We start from the raw sequence: 23,790 nt of genomic DNA on the forward strand, positions 1-23,790 counted from the left end.
TATAATTAGCCATAATGTTAATTAATACAGAACTTTTCCCTTTCATTTGTTACTGTTTTAACTTTAAGACATAAGAAAAGAATTATCTATTTTTATTTGATTTTACTTGAATGTATTTTTCTTATATGCATAAATTAAAAAATTTTCTCACTATCACTTTAAGTGTATCAAGCACTAAAAATTTCCATTTTATTTCTGCAAAATACAAGTGTTTCTAGAATATCCCAGAGTAGTGTCAAGGTGGAACGGTAATTGGTTTGGTACAGACTCTTTTTAAAGGTTTCTGTTATATAAATTTAATCAAATTAAAGAAAATGGTCTAAATGTTTCCAAAAGGTCTAAGCTTAATGCCTTTTGGGGCGGGGGGGAGGAGGTAAAAAAAGAAAAACCAAAAACATAAAAACGAACCCGGAAGCCTAGAAATCATAATGCATATAGGGTGACTTAGAAACAGTTAGAGAAATCTACCTCGGTTATTTTTCAACACTCGCCAGCAAAATGCACTGCCGTAATGAAACCACTCACCAGTTAAAATGAATTACCAAGAAAGCAAATGAAAAGAGTTTTGACAGACAATTGCCCATAGGAGCCATTTAATCTAAGTAAGGCAATGTGAATATTCAACATTTCTCTACTAACTCATATCCCCTAAAGTACTGTTAGTACTTTTGCTTCACCCATATTTCTACTTGAGATGCAATGAAATTTAAGGTACTCTACAACATGCTCTACTTAACCTCTATTCCAAGGAGCCAAGAAAAGCTTTGTACATGAAAGCGCCCATTTCTGGCCCTGGAATGTTACAACTTACCATTATTTTTTGAGAAGCACTGCCATGTAATTTGATTAAGCACAAACAAAAAAACCTTACTGTTCGTGTATGAATCACAGGTTACAGTGCGATGCCACCAATACAAGCTCTGCTTCTTGCTCAGTGTCTTTTACATTTCAAAAAGCAGTATTCATGGGCTCAAATGCAGCTGTTTACCACAGCTTTTCAATTCACTTAACTCCGGCAGACTTTTACAATTTCACCAGAGTCTTGCTTAGCCATTCTAAAACTGTCAAATCTTGATCTAGTTTTATTTTTAGATATTGGTTGCACAAGAAAGGCTTATTCATTTAATGCTGTTTCTACATCAAACCTGAAAAGTCATCCCTTGAACGACAGGAACTTGCGATACGGATTGCGCGGCACTCTTCCAATAATGAAATCCGTTTTCATTTTAACTTGTAAAATATGGTTCTGGAATCCCACCATATTTCTTTAGGAAAGAGTGATTTGAATACAGCAGGTTTTATGTTCTTGGCTAAGTTTAATTGCACATGCTGCCTTTTAAAAATGGCACTAGAAGCAGCATGGAGTATTAACAGCAGCACTTTTATCTTCTCCACACAGAGAAAGGGTCAGTTTGCAGGTCACTCTTGTTACAGAGTGGACGGGCCCCATGAGCTCCTGCTGTCCCAGCCCCAATCAGCTGCTCTCAAGTGTCCAGGCACACTTCATGTATCTGCCAAGTCCGCTGGGAAGCTCAGAACACAGTGTAAAGCATGCAAAGGGAGTCAGAGAGCTGGATTCCTACCTGGGTAGCCTTGAGCAGAGTACTAATCTCTCTGGGCCTTAGTTAAGTCATCCACCGTGAAATGGATGTCACATCCACACCTAGCAGAGTTGTAGCTGAGTTAAATAGGACAGCTAATGCATCTGGCAAAGAATCTGGCATATATCAAGCATGGAATAAATACTACCTGTTCTTTATTTTCCTAAAATTATTTATGTCTGTCCTGTCCCAGTTCTCCAAGTGCTACCAGTCAACCAACCAAAACTGTGTATTGAGGAATGACTATACATAAGGCATTGGTTGAGGCACTGGGGGTTGATACAGGGAAGCACAACGCTGGTCCATGGCTTCAGGCTCATAATGAGAAAGGGAGCTGAGACGTGTATCCCCATGGGATGAACTAAGTAAGGTAACACGGCAACTGAGCAACACCAAACATAGATGTCACAGGGGGTAAAGGAGAGACTCCACAGGCCAGGGAAGGTTGCACCGAACAGGTGGCGTGTGAGACGACCTCTGAACTTCTGAGCAGAATTGGCGGAGAAAGAGGTGAAGGATGTAAGCAAAGGAGTGGGTAATGGGTGTGTGCCTGTGGCTGAGTCACAAACCTGTGGCCTTTGAGCCTTGTTTTGCCCTTAAAGATGTTTTCTGTTAGATGACAATATTTAAAAATCAGAGATCTGGCAACACCACGTCCATATCTCAGATGGCAACCGTGGTTTAGACCTGAGTTGCGCTCTTTACGCAGGGTGCCCTCCCCAGTTTAGCACAGTTCTGCTCTGGTTGGCTTCATTCGTTCACATGAACTGTCTGGGGACACGCGAGTATGTAAGTCTCAGTCTATGGTACAGTTGTGAAACAGTAATGGAAGAGGTCACACGGTGTAACTGAAAAGTAGAAAAGTAAGTTGGAGCCAATTCCTGGAGTGTTTTTGAGCTCTAGACTAAGGAGCCTGGGGCTTGTTCTATAGGAAAAGGGAAGTGAATGAAGACTTTCAAGGTGAGACGTGACAAGAGATGCAGATTACACCTGCTGCATCCCGGAAGTCCAACGGGATACAGGAAGAATAAGGAGAGGGAGGATGAGTTTACTTTTAAATGCACTGAGCTTGGGTTCCCTAGGCTACTTTAAATGGAACTACTGAGCAAAATTATCGAAGACCAGAGTTTGCTAAAGAAGGCTAGATGAAGATGGGAGCAACTGTATAAAGAGAGTGCTTGGGAACAACATGAATTCTCAGTGACAATCCTAGGAAGATGTAAGCAAGAGGTTGAGGGTTGAGCTAGGGTGGATGTTCATATTTGGGCAATGGTGGGAGAAAGATGAGCTTAAAAAGAGAAGAAACTGGAGAATTGGGAGACATAAATGTGATAGAAGCCAACAAGAAAGGACTGGTAAAGAGAGCAGATCATAAGAGTCAAAAGTTGTTGGAAGGAGGTCCATGAGACAGAGCATTCAAAGGCCACTGGATGTGGTGTGTGATGGTCCCTGGTGTGCTGGCTTTAGAGAGATGCCCCTTAAGTGGTAGAGGCATACTCTTGATAGACTGAAGAGAACTAAGGATATTGTTGACACTCAGCTCTCATGCCATCTAGCACGCTGTTTCTCCCCAAAGACTCTTCTTGTGGTTGTGTAGCTCACTGATCAGTAACGGCAGGTGCTCTCACAAATGAGCCAGGAAGACAAATTTCTTCATGATCAATGCAAGTATCATTTTACTTAACAATATAGATGAGAACATGGGAATTGTCATGGGTATGAAGCTTTCAATACCAATCTGCCAGCATCTACCAATAAAAATTAATATCCAAAAAAAAAATTAATATCCAGTTCGAAGATTCGCTCAGTTTAACATAATCGACCTGAGTTGCTGCATCTTGTATGATTAATATCACATATGCATTCTTAAGCTACAAACTGTGCTCCTAAGTGCCTGTCAATTAAATATTCTAAAATGTCATGAAACAAAGAAAAATTAATTTAAACATTAAATCTTAAATCACCCAATCCAAAAACAGGCAGATCCAAACAGACATTTCTCCAAAGAAGATATACAGACTGCCAACAAACACATGAAAGGATGCTCAACATCACTAACCATCAGGAAATGCAAATCAAAACTACAGTGAGGTATCACCTCACACCAGTCAGAATGGCCGTCATCAAAAATCTACAAACAATAAATGCTGAAGAGGGTGTGGAGAAAAGGGAACCCTCTTGCACTGTTGGTGGGAATGTAAATTGATACAGCCACTATGGAGAACAGTATGGAGGGTCCTTAAAAAACTAAAAATAGAATTACCATATGACCCAGCAATCCCATTCCCGGGCATATACCCCGAGAAAACCATAATTCAAAAAGAGTCATGTACCAAAATGTTCACTGCAGCTCTACTTACAGTAGCCAGGACATGGAAGCAACCTAAGTGTCCATCGACAGATGAATGGATAAAGAAGATGTGGCACATATATACAATGGAATATTACTCAGCCATAAAAAGAAATGAAACTGAGTTATTTGTAGCGAGGTGGATGGACCTAGAGTCTGTCATACAGAATGAAGTAAGTCAGAAAGAGAAACACAAATACTGTATGCTAACACATATATATGGAATCTAAAAAAAAAAAAATTGTTCCGATGAACCTAGGGGCAGGACAGGAATAAAGACGCAGACGTAGAGAATGGACTTGAGGACACAGGGAGGGGGAAGGGTAAGCTGGGACGAAGTGAGAGAATGACATGGACATACATACACTACCAAATGTAAAATAGATAGCTAGTGGGAAGCAGCTGCATGGCACAGGGAGATCAGCTCGGTGCTTTGTGACCACCTAGAGGGGTGGGATAGGGAAGGTGGGAGGGAGACGCAAGATGGGGGGATATGGGGTAATATGTACACATATAGCTGACTCACTTTGTTACACAGCAGAAACTAATGCAACATTGTAAAGCAATTGTACTCCAATAAAGATGTTAAAAAAAATCTTAAATCAGAAGTCTCAGGCATGGTTATTCCAAGCAATAACTCTAATACTTGACTCAACTTAAAACAAGGTATGATATTTTTATCTCCTGAGCACTAAGAAGAATCTCTACTGTCAGTTTTCTTTCAAAACTTGAAATATATCACCATTCTGAGTGTTAATTTTTTTTCCCTTGGTCATTGTGAATCATTAGTGCTGAATTTCAGACAAGTAAAATTTTATTTATTTACTAATTTACTTTTGTTTCTAGTTAAAAGAAATTTTACGGACACTAGAGAGAAGTTATTTTAAATAAAGTTTAGCAATGGATAGTCAATTGCCTATTTTAAACCTGAGAATTAAAAATCTATTCTGCAAACTTACTCATTTAAAGGAAACACAACTAAGGCTCTTTCTAAGCAATGTGGCACAAGATCTTACACAAACTGAACACTTCCGATACAAGAAAATTTACTTTAATGTATTGCCTGTGTTTGAAAACATTTCTAGGAAATGTATTTCAACCAGTGACTGACAGCAGACATGCCTCTGTGTCTGGTTTCCAGAACAGTCATTAGAACTCTTTCTTTCCAATATCACGTGGCTGCTATCTTTCTCACACAGGTGAAAGGGAGACTTGTGGTTTAGGGTCACAGAGAAAGGTTTGGTTGAAACGGATGACCAAACACCTATCACTTAGGGCTGAGCACAGGGCTCTCTGCTCTGGTGAAGACAAAGTTGTAAGATAAAGTCTCAGCTTTTGCAAGGATTTGGAATTTGACTGGTGAGATCGTTAAAGGACCACAACGGGCAGTCTACAAGCTCCAGCCTGATGAATATTCCATCCATGTGCATGTCTGAGCGAAACTCCATACCCCACCCCTGCCCACCACTGCCACACAGCACACATGTTTTAGCCCCAGAGAGCCCCAAGCCATGCTTTGAACCACACCTATTCCCTACTGTGCCCCAGGAAGCCGGCGGTGGCTTCAGTAGGTGACGGGGAAACGTCGGTTGGTGGGGGGGAAGACAGTGGCTAGTCTGTATGACAATAACCACACCAGCCAACCTTTATGGACCACATATTGTGGGCTGTACCACAAGCGTCACCCACATGATCTGTGTTCCTCAAAACCACCTTAGAAGGTAGGTCTTACCTTTAGCGGGATGATGACACTGAGACTGAGATAAGTACAGAGAATAACCACTGAGTTAATGTCGGAAGGGGCCTAGGTCCCAAGGCGTGCTGAGCCACAGCAATGGCTCTCACTGCACAATGTTCTCCTGAGGGTGTGGATACAAACCGTCCATGTCAGGGGTGAGGGGAAAGGAAGTACAGGAAAGTCATGGAATCCTGGGTTTGGACAGGGAAAAGCATCATAGATACGGGAATCTGGTCTTTTTACTGGCCTTGAATTGCCAAAGATGGCCCTATGACGTCTTTTTCCACCTATGCGCATGCTACAGTTCCTTTATTCCTACTCAAATGTTGTTATTTTGTTTTTATTTTCTAGCAAACACCTGGCAATAGCAAATAGCTATAAGAGATCAGCCAATTTACTTTTCTAAAAGTGGAAATGACAATCACATGGAAGGATTAAGACAGTCCACAGATTCATAATGTTTTTAAGATATTTTAACGACCAATTATACATATTTATATTTTTAAAAATTGAAATGTAAAGGCAGAAAGGAAAACAATTTTTTTAAAAGGTCAAACCATAAAACTCTTCCTTTTCTTCTATATAAACTTCTCCGTATTAGACACTGTAGATACTGAAAACCATTAGTCACATTACGTTTTGTTCACTCTTTCCCAAATCAAAAGAAGTGACTTGCATGTCAAAGTCCTGGCTATCCCTCACCTCAGTTATCACCTGTCAGCCCAACATCTGGATCAACAGACCATTAAACATGTATCAACTGTCACTGGCCAAGATATTTTTGCCTTTTGGCTAAAGGCACTCATACATATCCCTTGTCTCAAGTGGTTCTAAGAAGTCAGTTTTGTTTTAAATTAAATGTACTACTTACAAGCCTACGAACGTCCTTAAGCCTTTCTGTTAGCATGATTCATGGTGATTTGACTCACACAGGTATGTAATGGGTACATATGAGTTCTGAAATATCACCAAGAGTACAATAATATAATTATATAAAATTGTATACTATAACCTACTCTTAAAAGAACAAATTTAATTTGTGATATTGTTAAAAAAACTTCTTCAAAGCCGTATGACATGAACTATTTCTTGGTATATGTTAAATTTCTTTTATGAAAAATATTTCTAACAACTGGAAGGGAGAATTTTGGAGTGAAAAATGCAGAATTCTCTAGCATGAATTCAGGGGCTCAAATCACACAAGAAAGGTACTTACTGGTAAGTAAACCTTGAGAATTAAGAATACATGAGATTATCTAACGTATAGCACAGGGAAATATATTAAATATCCTGTGATAAACCATAATGGAAAAGAATATAAAAAAAGAATGTATATATAACTGAGTCACTGTGCTGTGCAGCAGAGATTGGCATAACATTGTAAATCAACTATACGTCAATTAAAAAAAAAAGAATACATGAGATTAGTGTCAATAGTCACTTGTTGAGAAGCATATAAGACTTAATCCAAACCACTTTATAGGCTTTTAAAAAGTGATTATACAGCACTTTAAATTACAATGTGTTTATATTACTTTGAAGGGACAGAAATATATAGTTATGGCCTCGGGTCTAAAGTATCGAAACAACATAAGCTTCCATTCATAAAATTTCATGCCATTTTCCTCTTCTTTAGGAACCAAACTTTGATTTTTCTCGGGCATACTGCTCTCCAGATAGCTTAAAACCAAACCAAACAATACATTTCCCAGTCTCACTTGTAGCTAGATGTGGCCACAACTAAGTTTTGGTCCATGAGAAAGAAGCAGAAGCCAGGTGTGATGAACAGGTATGTTCTTAACTAGCTCCATCCTGCTACCTGGATTGTGATGCTATATTCACTTTGGTTCGTGGGATGCAGGTCAGACTCTAGGGACACTGGAAAAAAGAGCTGGAAGGAATCTCACTCCTGGCTGATTTCAGAGGGGCCCTACCAGCTCTGGACTGCACTTCTTTATTTTTATTTTCACATGAGACAGAAGTATACGTAACCTGTTTATGTCACTGTTCGAGATTTTCTGTTGTATGCAGCCATGCCTGATCACAAATAATATATACCCACAGAAAATTTTCAGGAACTCAAACACATGATCAGTAGTGTGGTCTTGTTCTCAAGTTTCTCAGCGATCATAAGCAGGGAACATACATTTAAGGAGAGATGAGTGTTGTGAATTTATCCTGATCTCATTACTGTGGATTTGTAGAATGTGCTGATGAAGACACATTTGCCTTTTATGTTTTTGATTATTTTTTAAAAGAACAAACAACCTCCCCAGAAGACTGTCAGATAGTGTAAACTGTCATAATAATTCTGAGATACGCACTCACAACACGCCAATCAGCACTGGCAGAACTTGAGCTTACTAAAATCTTTCTACAAAAGTCATCAGTGGTAAATGAAAACGACTTTGCAATGCCTTCAAATTCAGATCAAACTGAACTAAGACACAAGGAGTCACATTTCGTACGTTCAGTTCTTGGGAAAAGATCCAAAATTAGGATGAAAATGTCTTCACCCTGTTCTTTTTTTTTCTTAACAAAATCATGACACTGGATTTATGATATCTATAAGCCTGCTACACAAAAACAAGCTATGTGACATCAAGCAAGACAGGAAGAAAATTTGGGGGGAAAACCTAACTTGCTCTATGTACTATGTAAATCTTTCTTCATAACAAGTCTATTTAAGGCACATTCAAAGGGATGTAGCAAGAAGGAAAACACCAGATGCTTTAATATTAGAACTACCATCATGAGCCCTGATATATACAGCCACTCACCTAAAACCCTGTTCACTTTTAGACTGAGAATTTAGGTAGAAATATCCAACCAGACATGAGATGGGCAATTTTAACTGATGCTTTTCATCTTCACACTAAGTGAAGCTCATTTACAGGATTAAAAGATTTAAAACTTAGAAGACTGACCAAGTATCCTGAATGCTGAAAAGAAGGATAAGTCTGAAGCAGAAAAGGATACAGGATGGCTCTGAAAGTAATTTTCTGTCGCTATTTAGATTACAGCAAGATATTCTGGGGATTACAAAAAGGTATTTTAGTTTTCCACCACACCTTCCGTTCACACATACCTACCAATTCTGTCTAATTTCATATTTATTTCTGAGATTTGGGGGAAGGACGGCCAGCCTAATAGCAGCCTTAAGCACAAGGCAAAAAAGCTGCAAACAGAATGAAAAGAATCGTTTCAATTGTAGAGCGAGAAAGCCCCAAGGGCAAAAAATGAGGATAATGGGAAATGGGAGGGGAAGGTTATAATGAGAAAGACTGCAAAAAGAAATGAGGAAAAGCTCAATTATAGGTACGTTAAAGGCAAAAATTCTCCCACTTGAAGAACATTCCTTTTAGACATGTGCTTGTCAATTACAGCAATTCTGTGGCATTGCACCCTTTACATGAGGCCATAATTTGACTGAAACATGCTGTGAGAGATTAACATGCAGCGATTATAATCAACAAATTGCTATTTACTAGCATTCCTTCCTCACACTTACAAGACTATCTGAAATCCATACTCTTATATAGAAAAATCACTTTTTTCCCCATTTTCCGATAGGATGCTAAATTTTTGACTGAGGACGATGTCACAGCATTAAAAAATACAGACAAGAACATCTGATAATCTCATTTTAAATCCATCAACTGGAGAGATGACACACAAGATCTCTGAGGGAGAGAAACAGAGGGAGAGAGAAAAGAGAGTTTTTTCATCCTTTGAATTGTCTTATGCACAGTCTCGAGTAATTTCATGTGCTGATGTTACATTAAAACTATGATTCTGCTAAAATTACTCGATTGTCAAACTGACTTTTGACACAGTATCTTGTCTCCAGAAATTTCAGAATGTGTTGCTTCTTTCAATTCGCTGCTCCAAAAATACCTGACTCACATCACACATTTAAACAAGTTTCTGGAAATACAGCGGGACGCTGGCAAAATCACAAGTGTTTCTACTAAAGTACAATATTAAATACGCCAGTGGACCCCAAATTCACTGAGAAAATATGGTCATTTTTAAAACTTTAAGAGTTAAGAACAGCATTTTCTTTTTAAAGAAATAAAAATCCATTTTCCTTTTAAAAAGAACAAAAAAAGAAATTTATAAGAACAAAAATCAGCACCCAACTGAGAAACTGTGCTACAGAAATTATAGATTATAGAACTATAGATAGAAAAATAGAAGTAGCAGCCTTTGTTCTTAAAGGGTATATATTAGAGAGACAAAATATAAAGGGAAAACTAAACAAAGCGATTACCTTTCTCAAACGCATCTTTATGAGAAAAACTACAAGTTATACTGGATTTGTGTTTAAAAAGCAACCTTTAGAGACTTCCCTGGTGGTGCAGTGGATGGGACTCTGTGCTCCCAGTGCAGGGGGCCTGGGTTCGATCCCTGGTCGGGGAATTAGATCCCACATGCATACCGCAACTGAGGAGCCCACCTGCCACAACTGAGACCCAGAGGAACCAAAATAAATTAAAAAATAAAAATATATATTTTTTAAAATTACAAAAAAAAAAGGGAACCTTCACCCTATGTCAAAGAGACTATACAGATTTAAGCCAATATCTTATTCACGTAATTATAAAACCGAAGACTATTCTACATGAACTTTGTGACTTATTAGAAAGGGCCTTCATATTTTACATTTAAAAACAGACTGTAATTTTATCTATTATGATTCTTTGAAAATTGACAATTTATGGCAACTCTCAGTGTACCAGAGTATTTTGTTATTTGTAATAATTTATCCACCAGCCATTCTAGGAAATTAGAAATTTACTGAACTACAAAGAAAGAAATACCTAAGGTTCCCCACAGTTGTCTACCTAAAAAGATGAGTACCAAATCGAGCACCCGAGTTGGAGGAAAAGCATTTTAGGGGAAGCAAAGAAAATGTAAATAAGGGGAATAAAGCAAATAAAATTTCCAAGGTGAATAAAGGAGAAAGTCCATTCATTTCTAAGCCTTCTGTTCTGGCTACAATTTACATAGGAAAGCCCTCATGGTTTGGGGGGTTGAGGACATCACCAGCAGGACAGACTTCACAGAAACAAGAAGTCACATGTGTATTTCATCTAGAATATAATGTGTGAAGGAAACTTTCAAAGATCCTCTATCTCACTTCCCAACTCTAGGACACAGCCTTCCCTCTAGCCCATCAGAAAGTTGTTGATATTTTCCTTAGAAGTATTCAAAGAAGAAAGTCTAAAAACTCTTCTTAAGATGCACAAGTTTTTCAAAACCCTTATAGTCAGGAGACTAAAGATCTAATTTCTGAGGTAATTCTCGTCCCTTGTGTATTTCCTTTTCCATTTCCTATCTTCAGATCCTCCTGAAATTAATTTCTCACAGCCCTACAATATTTCAGTTTGTTTCTAGGGTGCTCTAGACTTAGAGTTGAACTTTAAGTACTGGAAGACATCATGTGGAGTAAACATGAAAATGATGCGATTTAATAAATGCACTCCGATGATCCAGTCTCATTCGAAATGGGGACGGTATCCCTGAAGAGTAGGCTGTACTCCTCCTTACATCTTTATCCATTAAACATCTTCTTTTGCCCATTGGTTATGCTGTAATGAAAACTTCCACATTTTCACTATTAATCAGTGTACACTAATGACCTTATGCTTCATCTCTGTCTCACTGCATTTCACCTTGCTTCATTACCAACAAGAGTATTAATTAACCCACAATCTACTGGCAGTGTAAAAGCATCAATTCCCTTGTTATCATATATAGTATCACATGTTCAAAGGTGGTGCGAACAGATTAGTTCAGAAGATGAACACCTCAAATGAAATTCACAGTCATAATCTGATTTTTAACATTATCTGATGTGAGTGGTCTGATACAGCATCAGCTGCAACTAGGACCTCTTCCCCCACACCCCCTCTCTTGTGTAACCTTCTTGAAGCAGTGAGCCCACCCAGTGGCCACCTTGCTCACAGGTGGAAACCAAGAAGCAGGTCTTTGTGCTGGAGATTAGCTCCCTCTTAAGTGGCTACTGAAGCGCCTGATTTGGGGTTTACAGCTAGAGTCGAATGGGAGGTTTTTTATTTCAGTTCTGCCTTTCATTCAAGATTTTAGCCACTAGGCAAAAATGATGTCTAGGACAAAGCTAGGAATACATCTGGGTTCACTTTCAGATTCAAATGACCACTCTATCTCTGAAGCAGCTTAGTTAACTTCTGCCTTAGCGTCTACGTCCATTAGATGGAGATAATCATCCCGTACAAGCATCCATCTAGTGGAGGGGATGTTTGGATAAACAGCGTGGTGTCAGATCGTGGCTCTCAAATTTGGAAGGGGCCTCAGATGTCATGTGGTCTAAACTCTTTGATTTCATACATGAGGCAAATGAGAAAGAAATTTCTACACAATTCTAATTATCTCATCACTTAGTCAGTATTAATTTATAAAGTCTTCCAATGCTTCAATTACAATCGGCAAAAACATTACATTCTCCACATTAGCAATTAGGAGAGAAGCTAAGGGAACTGCCAAAAAACCAAACCAAACCAAACCAGAAGCACAGAGCTTATAAAGCAGAACAGAAACCAATATTCTAATATGAGCACTTTTACTCCTAGCACTCTCTCAATGGCGCTTTGGGGATTTTCATTGTCACCGTGGATCGCTGTTTCAAGCCTTCGCTTTATCTGAAAACACAAGCCTTCGCTGAACAGTGGGGTTCTCATCTGCATCTGAGGCACACCCAGGGCAGCTGGAGTTGGTGCTAATGAATTTATTTAGTCTTTCGTTGATTTTTTCATTAGCATGTATGCAAACAAAATTAACCTAATATTTAACACTGACAGTTTCATAAAGCTGAAAAAGACCTCGAGTGGCAACCTAGTCCAGTTATTTGTCTCTGAGAAAGCTACCTTCACAGGTCAAGAAGGTAAAAGGCTGACATCAACCATTTCCCCGGATTGCAGAGTCTACGGCTCCTAGCTGTCGCCAGTACCATCCAGGGATACTTATACCTACTTCCAGCTCCTTTTATTTATTTTTTCAACTAAGTCTATTTCCTTTGGTTCTGAACTTTGCTGAATAGGACCAGACATTTCACATTCATTCTCTATACTACTTTAAACACATTAAAACATCCTCTAGCTTCTTCATTTTTAAAGACATGTGGATATAGTTCTCCCAAATTTGTGTCTATAATGAGACTGGTTATTCAGCACCACGAACATCCACTCTGTCCCTATTTGCTTTTTGTCTGACTCCCTCCACTAAAATGTAAGCCCCACGAAGGTAAGGAGTTTGTGTGTATTCTGTTTACAGCTGTATGCCCCACAGCTAGAACAGTGCCTACGTAAGAGGTCGAAAATACCTGCGGAAGGAAGGAATTAAATTTTTCTATGGTATTCATTCACCCGCATATAGAAACTGAACACTCAAATATGCACTGCTGTACTTTATTACAGAAGCAGTGTGTAAAGTTAAAAGTAAAGGAATTACAGGGGGAGGGCTAGCATAAGAGCCAGGATGCAGAGTATTTCATCACTGGGGGAAAACCGCTGCTTTTCTCTAGCAACGGACTGTTTCTGAATATCCCAAAATGGCCTGGTAGTAAAACTCTCTGCAAACGGCTATTACTGGTAGGTGATAAACCAAAGCTATTCTTTGTAAATGTTATAGCATAATTTCCCAAAGGAACTTAAAAAGTTTCCCATTGGACAAGGTTATACACAAACACACTTAAATCATCACCGGGTATGGCCACTGGGCCTTGAATTCCAAGCCTGCTACCCCATCAACATTCTAACTACTCTCTGAGCGAGGCTGGAGAAACACAGCAGTAAGACAGGGCAACATGAAGTCAGGCCAAACCGCCTCAGCCCTTGTGCAAAGCCTAAGTGATGGTGAGGTCAGCACAAAACGACCGCAGGGTTAAGGTCTCCTCCAGCTCTAGAATTCTACGGTTCTGTGACATACTTTGAAAGGAAAGGGGTTGACATAAATCTCTTTAGATCAAAGCATTTTAGTGATGAAAGATATGTCAGAACTCATCTCACATATAACTTGCTCAAGGTCTCAGGTTGGTCTATTAATGGAGCCCAGATCTGGGGACCCAAGGCTGCAGAATCTTAGTGCCCTTTCTACTCTGCTGCGTGCATATTCTCCTTCCTTAGAACATCATTTCTTACAGAAGCAAGCATTCTTGGCTGTGAGACTGAAGGACCACCCAGAGATCCCTGGAGTGTGACAGAACCCTGCAAAAATCCAAATGGGTTTTGTTCACTATACCGTCACCTCCTCATTCCAAGAACTGAGAGCTAACAGCTGTGTGGCCAGTACCTCTGTCCGCTCTGATTGTTTTCTTTTTTCAAAACCATTTCAGTGGATGGACCAGCAATGCAGGTTTGTGAATTCTGAACTCAGGCTGCAGAGGCTCTAGGGCAGGGACCAGTGGATATGAGGCTGGACACAGAGACCAGGAGAGGGAGTGGGGAGGGCAGGTGGAGGAAAGGAGAAATGACGCCCGTAGTTCTCAGGGGCAAATTGATAACTATTAGACACTTTGAATATGTCTCTGAAAAAAGTGAAGAGACAAAGTCACTGTCCTACTTCTGTGGCTCTCACACCTGGCTACATATAGCTTCATCTGGGGAGCCTTCAAAGCCCATAACTCTTAGGCCCCAACTCGGGTCAGCTGAACCAGGATCTCGGGGGTGGGACCCAGACATTGATATTTTGAAAAATGCCCCACGTGCTGCTAATGATACAGCCACAGATAAGATCCACTGGTCTATTATGTGTTACATGATACCACAAAAATAAAAAGATAGACCCAAGATAATTTTACATGCATGTTAATTGCACAAAATCACGGCGAGGCTTACCACCATCTAAAAACTTCCATGCCTACCCACCAAAAGTTTTAGTCCTGCAAAAGCCATGCAGCCGCAGCGTTATAAAGGTCTTGCCACCTGCAAAAGCAAGCCTAGAAGAGAAGCACCAAACATCTTTCCAGAAATCCTAAAAGGTAAGGAAATTAAGGAAGAAGTTCACCTAAACTGTCTTCTGTATTTCCAACGATCAGGAAAAAGGCATTCTTAATTTTCCTTCACAAGAAATATGTATCAAGTATTTAGGATACGCTTGGTGCTGGAACGGGAAAGAAGATAAAAGAAAATGAAACATGGCTTGCCTGCCCTAGCTTCACTCAAGGTTCCATCAGTGCAATGCCCCAAAAAAAGCCATTAAGCTGGCAATGGAGAATAGCTTTGGGACCCTATCAGTGAAGTGAGACACTCCTATGATATAAACCAGGTACTTTCACGGAGGTGGTTGCCTCGTTACAAAGGTAAGGGACTCACTTTCTCCATGATGTAATCAGCCTACTAGGTGCTGTTGAAAGTACACCACCCACACGGAGGCGTCCATGCCTTCCGTGGTCAAAGCAGGATGAGCAGACATTTCCACACTGAGTACACAATACACTGAACGATAACCTCATGAAGTAAGAACAGCCATACCTGGAAGAAAGCAGGCCGAGCCTAGTAAGAATCGGCTAATATGCTTTACCTGTTCCCACTACCTTATTCCCTGCTTGTTTTTTCTTCAAAACCTGTAATCATAAGCACATTTGCTTCAAAAAGATGAATAAAAACCCAAGACATGGGAAAAAAAGGGGAGCAAATAATGTTATTTCCTCTTGTGTTTCCCCTAAGGTAGACTCATCATAATGCAGATGTAGAAAGAAAAGTCAGTAAGAAGGATTTTCTCTACGTATCCATCTGATCACAGTGTTGTCCCCGGTCACCCCCCTTAGAACAGAAATCGTTATTCCTAATAGAAGCATCTCTAGACAAAACACATTTGATCCTTTCCAGAGACGGGGCTGGTGGTGGGGACCTGCTCCTCTACCCCTCCAGCTCCTCTATTCACAACACATTTTCTTGCTTCTTGCCTTCCTTGTAATTCTCCTGGGCTGGGAATGCCCAGTGACGTCTGCCCTATTTCTGGGAAGATGAAAGATAGAGCTGCTTGATTTTTCCCTAACATTCCAAACGCTTCAAGTCAGACCCTGAACCTCGAAAGAAAAGGTAATCTTTGAAAACAGCTGCAGTCCTTCAATGTTCACAAATAGGTATCCAGTTACCAGACTCAAACAGTTTTTCTATTTTAAACAATGAAGAATTATTCATTCATTCATTCATCCATCCATCCATCCATCCATCCATCCATCCATCCACTCATTCCAGATATTCCCAGGATGACTGTTTGGTAATACCAGGGAGGAAAGGTAGGCACATAGGGGATTATGAAACTAAGCATGGTAAGTGTTGTGTGGATCAAATCATTTATGAAAATCATTAGTAGGTTGCTTGTAAGCATCTCTAATAATGTTTTTTGCTTTTGAAACTCAGTTTGATATGGTGATAGAATACTATATGAATTATTGTTTGCTATTCCATTCTATTCTAGATTTGGGTAATAACAAAAAAATACAGTATCTCTTATTTCTATTCCATTCAGTTAAGTAAACTTTTTTTCCACTTGCATGTAGACAGCAATTACTAATCACCTGAACCTGTCCTTTGTGAGTATAGGTCTCTTAGCCTATTGGGCCTTGCACCTACATTTTCACAATGAAGTGACTTCTGTGGGGAAGAGATGGAAATAACTTGCATCTCTTGCTTGGTTAACTTGCCCAGCCTCTGGTGGGTACAGGAATGTAAGAGTCCAGAACAGGCTCATCCCAGCCTCCAGGACCATTTATTTCTTCCCATGAATGCTTTCTTCCTCATTGCCGTTGGGGCCATGTGGATAACCACCATATGGCCCCACCCGGCTCCATATGGCTCCATCTCCCTAAAAGGGGCGCTCAAGAACATAAAAACGCTGCTGTATACGTTTAGTGCAGCCCCTTCTCGTTTTCCTCCATCTGTCTTCCATATGTTTACGCGACTCAGACTCCTGCACACGTAGACCTTTTATAGTGAGGGTTGCCAGCCTGACCAAGATAAAGAACTAACGTTCACCGCTGTCAGTGACAAGGGGCCCCAACTACTTTAAATATGTGACTCATTTAGTATTCAAACTAGAACGAACTCATAACCACTTTTCTTCAATTTGTAAATGAAATTGATTTTAGATTTATATTTTTTAAAATGTTACCAACAAAAGCCACCCAGTGGCTCTTCTGTTGTATTTTCTCCAAGCGCTGTTCGTGAAGTGTGGAAGAACTGCATGTGACTTCCACTTAGGTGTCCCTATCATATTACACGTCAATCTCTCTCCAAAGTTGACTTTTTCATTTTCATAAAACTCTCCTTTGATCAGAGGAAGAGTTGTTACTGTTTTCCCCCTCAGGTGTCCCTGCAAACATCTGAAGTTTTACATGTGTCCTCTGCAAACGCTAAGGAAATGAGGAGGAATGAGGAGAGACTGACCCCTGCGGGGCTCTACCTGCCCGGCTTCGGCCACACCGAGTCGTGGTCCTTTTAGCTTTGCTCGGCACCTGGCAAGAGGGACACATCTGATCCCAGAGTTGGTATAATCGAGAAGAAACTGGGAATACCAGTCACTAGACACCAGGTACAACACTGTTTCCCAGAAGGAGGCCACTCCTGGCATTCGTAACAGGAATTAGGGTGATTTCTCATTCCCAGGGGTAACTTGTCAGTGGGTACCTAGGCCATCTTTCACAAAAAACTAATGACAGTGAGAACGAAAGAAAAAAGAAATCAAGTAGGCCTAGTACTGGCTTCAGTAATTTCTACTCTTATTAATATGACTTAGACACAAAGTCCTGTGTTATAGAACTGCAGTGCTATTAAAGAGAACGCATTCAGTCCCCCAAACTGCTACGCACGTTCAAAGGTGTCCTCTTCGTGGCAGATAACTTGCCTGTAATCTAGTCCAAACCACCTGTGTAAAGCAGTCTGCTAACCAGTACGCGGAAAATTATGGCCAGTTCCATGATGACTATCTCTGATGAAGCAGAACACGGAAATAGTGCTCAAACGCACAAAATATTAATAGATAGACATACAAAAACCACCCAGCAAATGCCACAACAATACGTTTCTCTTTTAGCTTGTTTGTGTATAAATGACAACTATTCCTATTTTTCCCCAAACACAGATATGCAAAATAAAGTTTTTATTTGAATTTCAAGATCAAACAGTAACATTTATGTAGGATGCGTGATTGAGTCATTTTTGGCTTTTTGATAAAAACACTATTACATATTTCACACATCTTTGTTTCTCTTAACGTCCTTTATAATGCAGTATAGAGCCAGACATCAATTAAGTTCAGACAAAACTACTGGGACCCAAGGAAACTCTTGTTCCCACCTAAGCTGTCATTTCACAACCCTTCCTGCATGGGAAAAACCTAAGGAGTTACTTGTACTAATAAAACCAAAAATGCCTTTTATTGACGCAGTTGATATACTGCAAACTGCGGCATCACAGGTGCTACGGTGGCAGCAAAAAGTGCATTTTAGTCAGGGCATCAAGTTGCAGAATTCAGGCTACAGCCAGAGGCCTGTTCATTGGAATAACTGCTCCAGGCTGGAACAAATGATAAATTTTGCTTAAGAGAAGCAAGCACTGCCCTTGTGTGATAAAGGAAGTTTGGGTAGATCATGCAACGGTAGTGTTTCCAGAAGTGCAAGGGTGAAAAAGCTAAGTGGGTATTTTGCTCCCAGATTAAATAGAAAGGACAAGAAGCCTGATCAACAAGACTTCAGTGAATTACAGTTTCTGGTCTGAGAAGCTATGAGTATCATATCCTGCACAGCAGGGCTTGCTCTGAGCAGTTTGTAAACCACATGGAAAAAGGCAGAAGTTGCTGCTAAGCTAATAGCTGCTGAGTAGTTGCATTAATTGTTGACTTTTCGGCAGGGAGGCTACTCCCCCCAGCTCAGTGCTTCCCACAAGCCAGGTGCACGCTATAGCTGGTAACCCCATCCCTCATATTCCTTCCCACTGGACACTGGCTATTAAATGCTGGCCTCTCGCCAACTGCCTTTAGGTGAGATGTGGTAAAAACGGCCAGCGAAACAAGAACATCTGCCTTCGTATCATTTTCTTTGTACAGCTACTTCCCAGGCGGCTGCTTGGATCTACGTGCGTCCATTTACTGGATTTAAACAAAACAGCAGGAGGCTAAGGGGGAGGCCCAAGAAGCATATGCTGGGTCAGCCCACTCTGGTTTCAGCTACAGTACAGACGGAGGCTTTGCCCCTCTGGAAACTGACAAGGGCAGCCGCAGCTGTGAGTCTGGAAGCAGGAGACACCCCCCTGCCTTACCTGTTTCTTTGTCCTGGACTTCTTCCAGGTGCAAGTCATTCAAAAGGTGCTCCAAGATCTTCTCTGGGGTCCCGGACACGACCACGTATCTGTCGGAGAGCAGAGAGTCCACGGAGTCATCCTCAGTGGACGACTGTGAACGGCTGCTCCATTCTTCGTCCTCGTCCTCCTCGTCAATGTATTTGAAAGAAGGCACATCGAAGGTGGGCAAGGGCAGCTCTCGGTCTGAAAGCGCGGCAGAATCCTTCCTCTCTAAATGAGGGTCAAAGACTCTCAGCCGGGAGCTGCCCATTGTGCACGGCTACTAACAAAGGCATCCCCTAAAGGCTCAAAGATCTTGCCATCTCTGTCCTTTCACTGGGAACTGAGTCCATCTGGCTGCTAAGAGCTCTGCAGTCAGCTAGCACGCTGGGCTCGAGAGGCGGAGAAAACAGGGAGGGAGGGAGGGAGGGGGGGATAGAGGAGGCAGAGAGAGCGAGTGAGATGGAGCGGGAGAAGGGGAGGAAGGCAGGGAAAAGGAAACAGGAGCACGGGGCTGGGTGGGAACTCTGACCTCCAATCACTCTCCAAGCTCCCCGCTTGGGGGGCTGGGCCGCAGCTCTGCACTTTCTTCAGCACCAGGACGTCCCGGTCTTGCTCTTTAACCTGAACGGTTGTCACTTCATCATCCTGCTTTCATTGCCGATGGGAGTGATGGATGGAAGAAAGAAAAACAGAGAGAAAATTTAAAAGGCAAAAAAAAAAAAAAAAGAAGCTAACTAAAGCTGCACTTTCTCAAGTTGCTTTCCCACCTAATATCTTTACAGATTCAGAACAAATTAGGAACCTGGTCAAGGATCTCCCTCTAATGGTACAGGGTCCAGGCTCAAGTTGTATGGATACATAAAGCATTAGAAAGACATAAATACTTTAAAGGAAACTGGAAAAAAGAATAAAGTGGGGATGGGATTCAGAGTTCATTTTTAAAACTACCTGAATGATGTGAATTAAGAAATCCAAAGTTCAAAGTCTCAAAAACACAATATACTAATTGCATGTGTGCTATACTCTCTTTTACCTGGTTAATACTTCTTAAACTGCCACTATATTAAAATTAGAAAGTCATATAAAACATCATTTAAACACTAAAACAATGAGCAAGCCATATTAAGCAGATGTAGCAGATATATATCATATTCATTTACATCACAGCCTTATTTTAAGGTGGGAAAAAAACTACTCATTCTATCATTCAGTTCCTGTTTTACTCCCAAACTTGAGGTGGCCTTCATATTTATCACGTACTTGTTTTGCCAGAATACAAGCAAAAACGGATCTCTAGTTAGAACCTCATCTACGCTGAAATTCGGATGTCACGGGTGAATGCACTGACTTTCTTCACCGCGGTCCCTTTTAACACGGAGAGAAGGCTGAACAATCGTTCATTTCTGCACACACAGCTTCCACAGCCCAGAGCCTAACATGGCCCGCTGACGCGGCTCTGTCAGAGTCGGGCTCACTGCTGACCCAGCAGTGTGGAGCCGACCCAAGTGACACCCAAGTGACAAACGCTTCCAGAGTGTGGAGTGTGAAATTCTCCTGATGGGTGGCGCCCAACCAGAGGCAGGTAGGGGCGGAGGGGGTAGGGAGAAACACATGTAAAAATATTTACCGTCTGTATTTCTGAGGATCTGAGCAGAAGATTGAAGCAAGAAAAGTTGATAGCAAAGAGGCTTCACCTTAAAAATTATGTTGCCTCTTTAAAAAGGGAAACACGTCCTAGGGTTCCTAGCATGCTTCTGTGTTTCTGCTCCTGGCAGAAAACCCTACCTCAATTAGGTACAAACACACAAAAAGAACATTTTCCCGCCCCCCGTTGGATAAAAAGTACTATGTCCTCGTGCCTTATTATCAGTTCCATAGATTTATCAGAGATGCCGATGTATTTATTCACCTTCCATAAGAATAGGAAGGCACTATTCTTGTCGTCATTGCCAACCAAATCAGTGGGAAAATGATGATTTCAACTCCCGGTGTGCTGATTCCTAAGAAAATGTAGTGACCTAGTCATTTGAGTCCCCCAAGATCTTCTTAAAAACAAAAAATACTAGTCATTCTAAACAGCAATATAATTTTAAGATCATCCTTTCTAAATCTCTTAGTGGCAAATAATTTTACTATGTAAAACTGATGTATTGCACTTCAGCAAGGTCAGACACACAGTTACTGTGGCAATTAATACTGGATATTCATTGTTAAACTCCCTGAGGATGGCAGTGTGACTCCTGTAACATGAATACCAATGTATAATTGCTATCTTTCATTTCTCCAAAGGGGTTCTTTTGTTATCCATGTGGCTGAAGTGAAGCAAGGTGGCTGGTGAGAGGAGCATAATATTGACAAAAAAAAAAGGGGGGGGGCAGAATGTGAGTCCGGGATACTGAGACACAGAAACAAATAATTCAGTAAAGAGCAGGTGTGAAAGGACAAAAATCTTTCCCTAGCTTTCCTCTCGTAAGCCAGTATTCATTTTATATGAGCCTGCTGTCATTCTGAAGTACGTTTTACATTCTACGTGCATGTGATATACGGCATTATTAACTTCCGCGGGCCATGCACATACATATGGATGGGAAGGGCTTCTCTAATGTCTGTGTAACTAATATGTATTACAGGGCTGTGCACAGAGCAGCTACACTCTGCTGGGCAGGGGAATAGCTGAACCATACTGATGTACTATCAATAGCATCTTATGTCACAGTGATAGTTTCCATTTTGAAAACCTGTTAAAAAATAAAGAAGCAAAAAAGAAAAATCAATGTATAAAAGGAGATGGAAGTTATCTAAAATTGCCGTGAAAACGTAATAACCGTATGTATTATACCCGGCTCTCAAGAAGGAAGGTGAAATTAACACCTCCTGACCAACCTATGTACCCTTACCTAACTGCTCTTCCTGAAAAACAGCATAAGTACCAGAGTTGAAGTTCTGGGTATGAAACTTTACTCTGGTGCTTGCTTGGTTAAGAATAAAAGTATTTAAAGAACTAATGACAAGAAATATGTTCAATGACAAACAGTTCATGAAATGCAAGTAAAGCATTAAAATGCTTACTTTATAGACAACCACTCAACAAACAGTGAGGGTCTGCTTTGGGTAAGGCACTGTGGCAGACACTAAGGGGCAAGCAGCAGTGAGTAAGACCAATGCCCTGCCCTTAACTGACAAGGTGATAGCTCCATAAAAGCGTAAGTCTAATGTGGTGAGCTCCCCCAAGATGAGGCCACATGCAAGAGAGAAAGCAAAGGTAGAGAACCCATGCGATTTGACTGTCAAAGATGACAGATCAAATCCCAGATCTGTGGGTGAAAGAGAATGGAAATGCCATTAAATGGGACAAAAAAACTGGTTCTGCTGAGAATGATGAACCTGGTTACAGACAACTGATGTTTCAGTACTGATGACACATCATGCTATAGATGTTTAGCAAGCAGTTAGAAATAGAGAACTAGGGCTCTGGACAAAGGCCAAGGACAGAGATAAATCTGTGAACTACTCAAGTTTGGGAGTGGATGAGATTGTTGAAGGGAAGCAGGACAGAAAGGGAACTAGGAAGAGAAAACATAGAAAGAAGGAGGAAGAGGGAGGAGATCAGAGTCATGAGGAAACCTACCAAAGAGATGACTAAGCAGTGAAACCAACAGAAGCCAGGAGAAGGTGGAGGGCACTGACTCAGGAGAGTCAAGGGCAAAGGCTGTCTGACGTTGTCAAATTCACCAAGATGAAGAGTCTAGGAGGAAGTGATGAGGAGACCACAATGGGAAGGTGAGTGTTGAGGTGTAAGCGGATGTGAAGGAAGTGCACAAACAGGTAAGACCGCCTCCTTGGAATTTCATCTCGAAAGGAAGGAGTCAGGCTGAAGAGGCTGCCTGGCTGGGGAAGTCGGCAAGGTGAGGGGCTAAGGAGAAGGGGCGAGAGATCAGGAACGTGCATGGAGGGTTTAGGCTACAACAGGATCGAGCCTTCCTCCTTCCAGAGAGGATCACGGGAAAGAAGATGGGTGGAAATTTAGAAAAAAATTAGAGCAGGGAAAATAAGGTAGCTGAGGTAGACAAAATGAGATGCCTTCTATCATCTCCGTAGAGTGGGGGTTCCGACCATCTTCTGGAAGGGGAGGTTCCTGGGCCTGAAAACTGTTGGAAAAATGGCTTTAGGGGTTGCAACAGGGAATAAACAAGTTATGAAAAGAGGAATTGCCAGGCAGCTTTGTGCTGCTGAGGGTAGAAAAACATATGTTTATGGTTTTAGGCCTTCCTGCCAAGTGCTCAGAAATCTGAGTGGGGGGGGACTTCCCTGGTCTGGTGGTTGGGACTCCGCACTGCCACCGTGGGGAGGTGGGAGGGTGGTGCGGTGTGGCCCGCGGGTTAGATCCCTGGTTGGGGAACTGGGATCCCCACATGCTGCGCAGTGTGGCCAAAACAATTTTTTTTAATTTTTAAATTAAAAACATAAATTAAAAAAAACAATTTTTAAATTAAAAGAAGAGAAACCTGAGAGGAGAACAGCGAATGACGCCCCCTCTGCCCACCAGGGGAAGAGATCAGCATAGGAGACACCAGGAGGGAGGGAGGAGAGGTGTTGTGGGCTGCCGTCAGCACACACGCAAAACAGCCCTTCTCCACAGGGCGTCTGTCTGGTTAGGGAAAGGAGTGTGCCAAGAGAGGAGCTGATAAGCGGGGGTCGAGGACAAGCCTTCACAGGAGTGAAGGGAGCAGGCAGGCAGTCGAGGAGGAAGCAGGTGGAGGCTTTAATCAAGGAGGC

At 41.2% G+C, this 23,790-nt stretch overlaps 1 protein-coding gene across 5 annotated transcripts in view; it reads right to left on the reverse strand.

The window, feature by feature from the left end:
* The window catches only part of RAPGEF5 (Rap guanine nucleotide exchange factor 5), a 219,917-nt gene that overhangs the window by 51,572 nt on the left and 144,555 nt on the right, over positions 1 to 23,790 (reverse strand). For 4 of the 5 annotated variants that reach the window (XR_003432022.1, XM_027102659.1, XM_027102656.1 and 1 more), the window contains exons 10-11: positions 19,544 to 19,662; positions 18,991 to 19,079 (exon numbers count right to left, since the gene is read on the reverse strand). Coding sequence is in view for 4 of the 5 variants with exons in the window: in XM_027102659.1 (XP_026958460.1) it covers positions 18,991 to 19,079; positions 19,544 to 19,662 (208 nt within the window). In the remaining variant the exon portion in view is untranslated. The remainder of the gene's footprint in view (positions 1 to 18,990; positions 19,080 to 19,543; positions 19,663 to 23,790) is intronic. The other variant, XM_027102657.1, reaches the window with a different exon arrangement.

This window comes from Aethalodelphis obliquidens, unplaced genomic scaffold (assembly GCF_003676395.1).
Source record: "Aethalodelphis obliquidens isolate GAN/ISIS:26980383/991018 unplaced genomic scaffold, ASM367639v1 scaffold5, whole genome shotgun sequence".
In the NCBI taxonomy this organism is placed as follows: domain Eukaryota; kingdom Metazoa; phylum Chordata; class Mammalia; order Artiodactyla; family Delphinidae; genus Aethalodelphis; species Aethalodelphis obliquidens.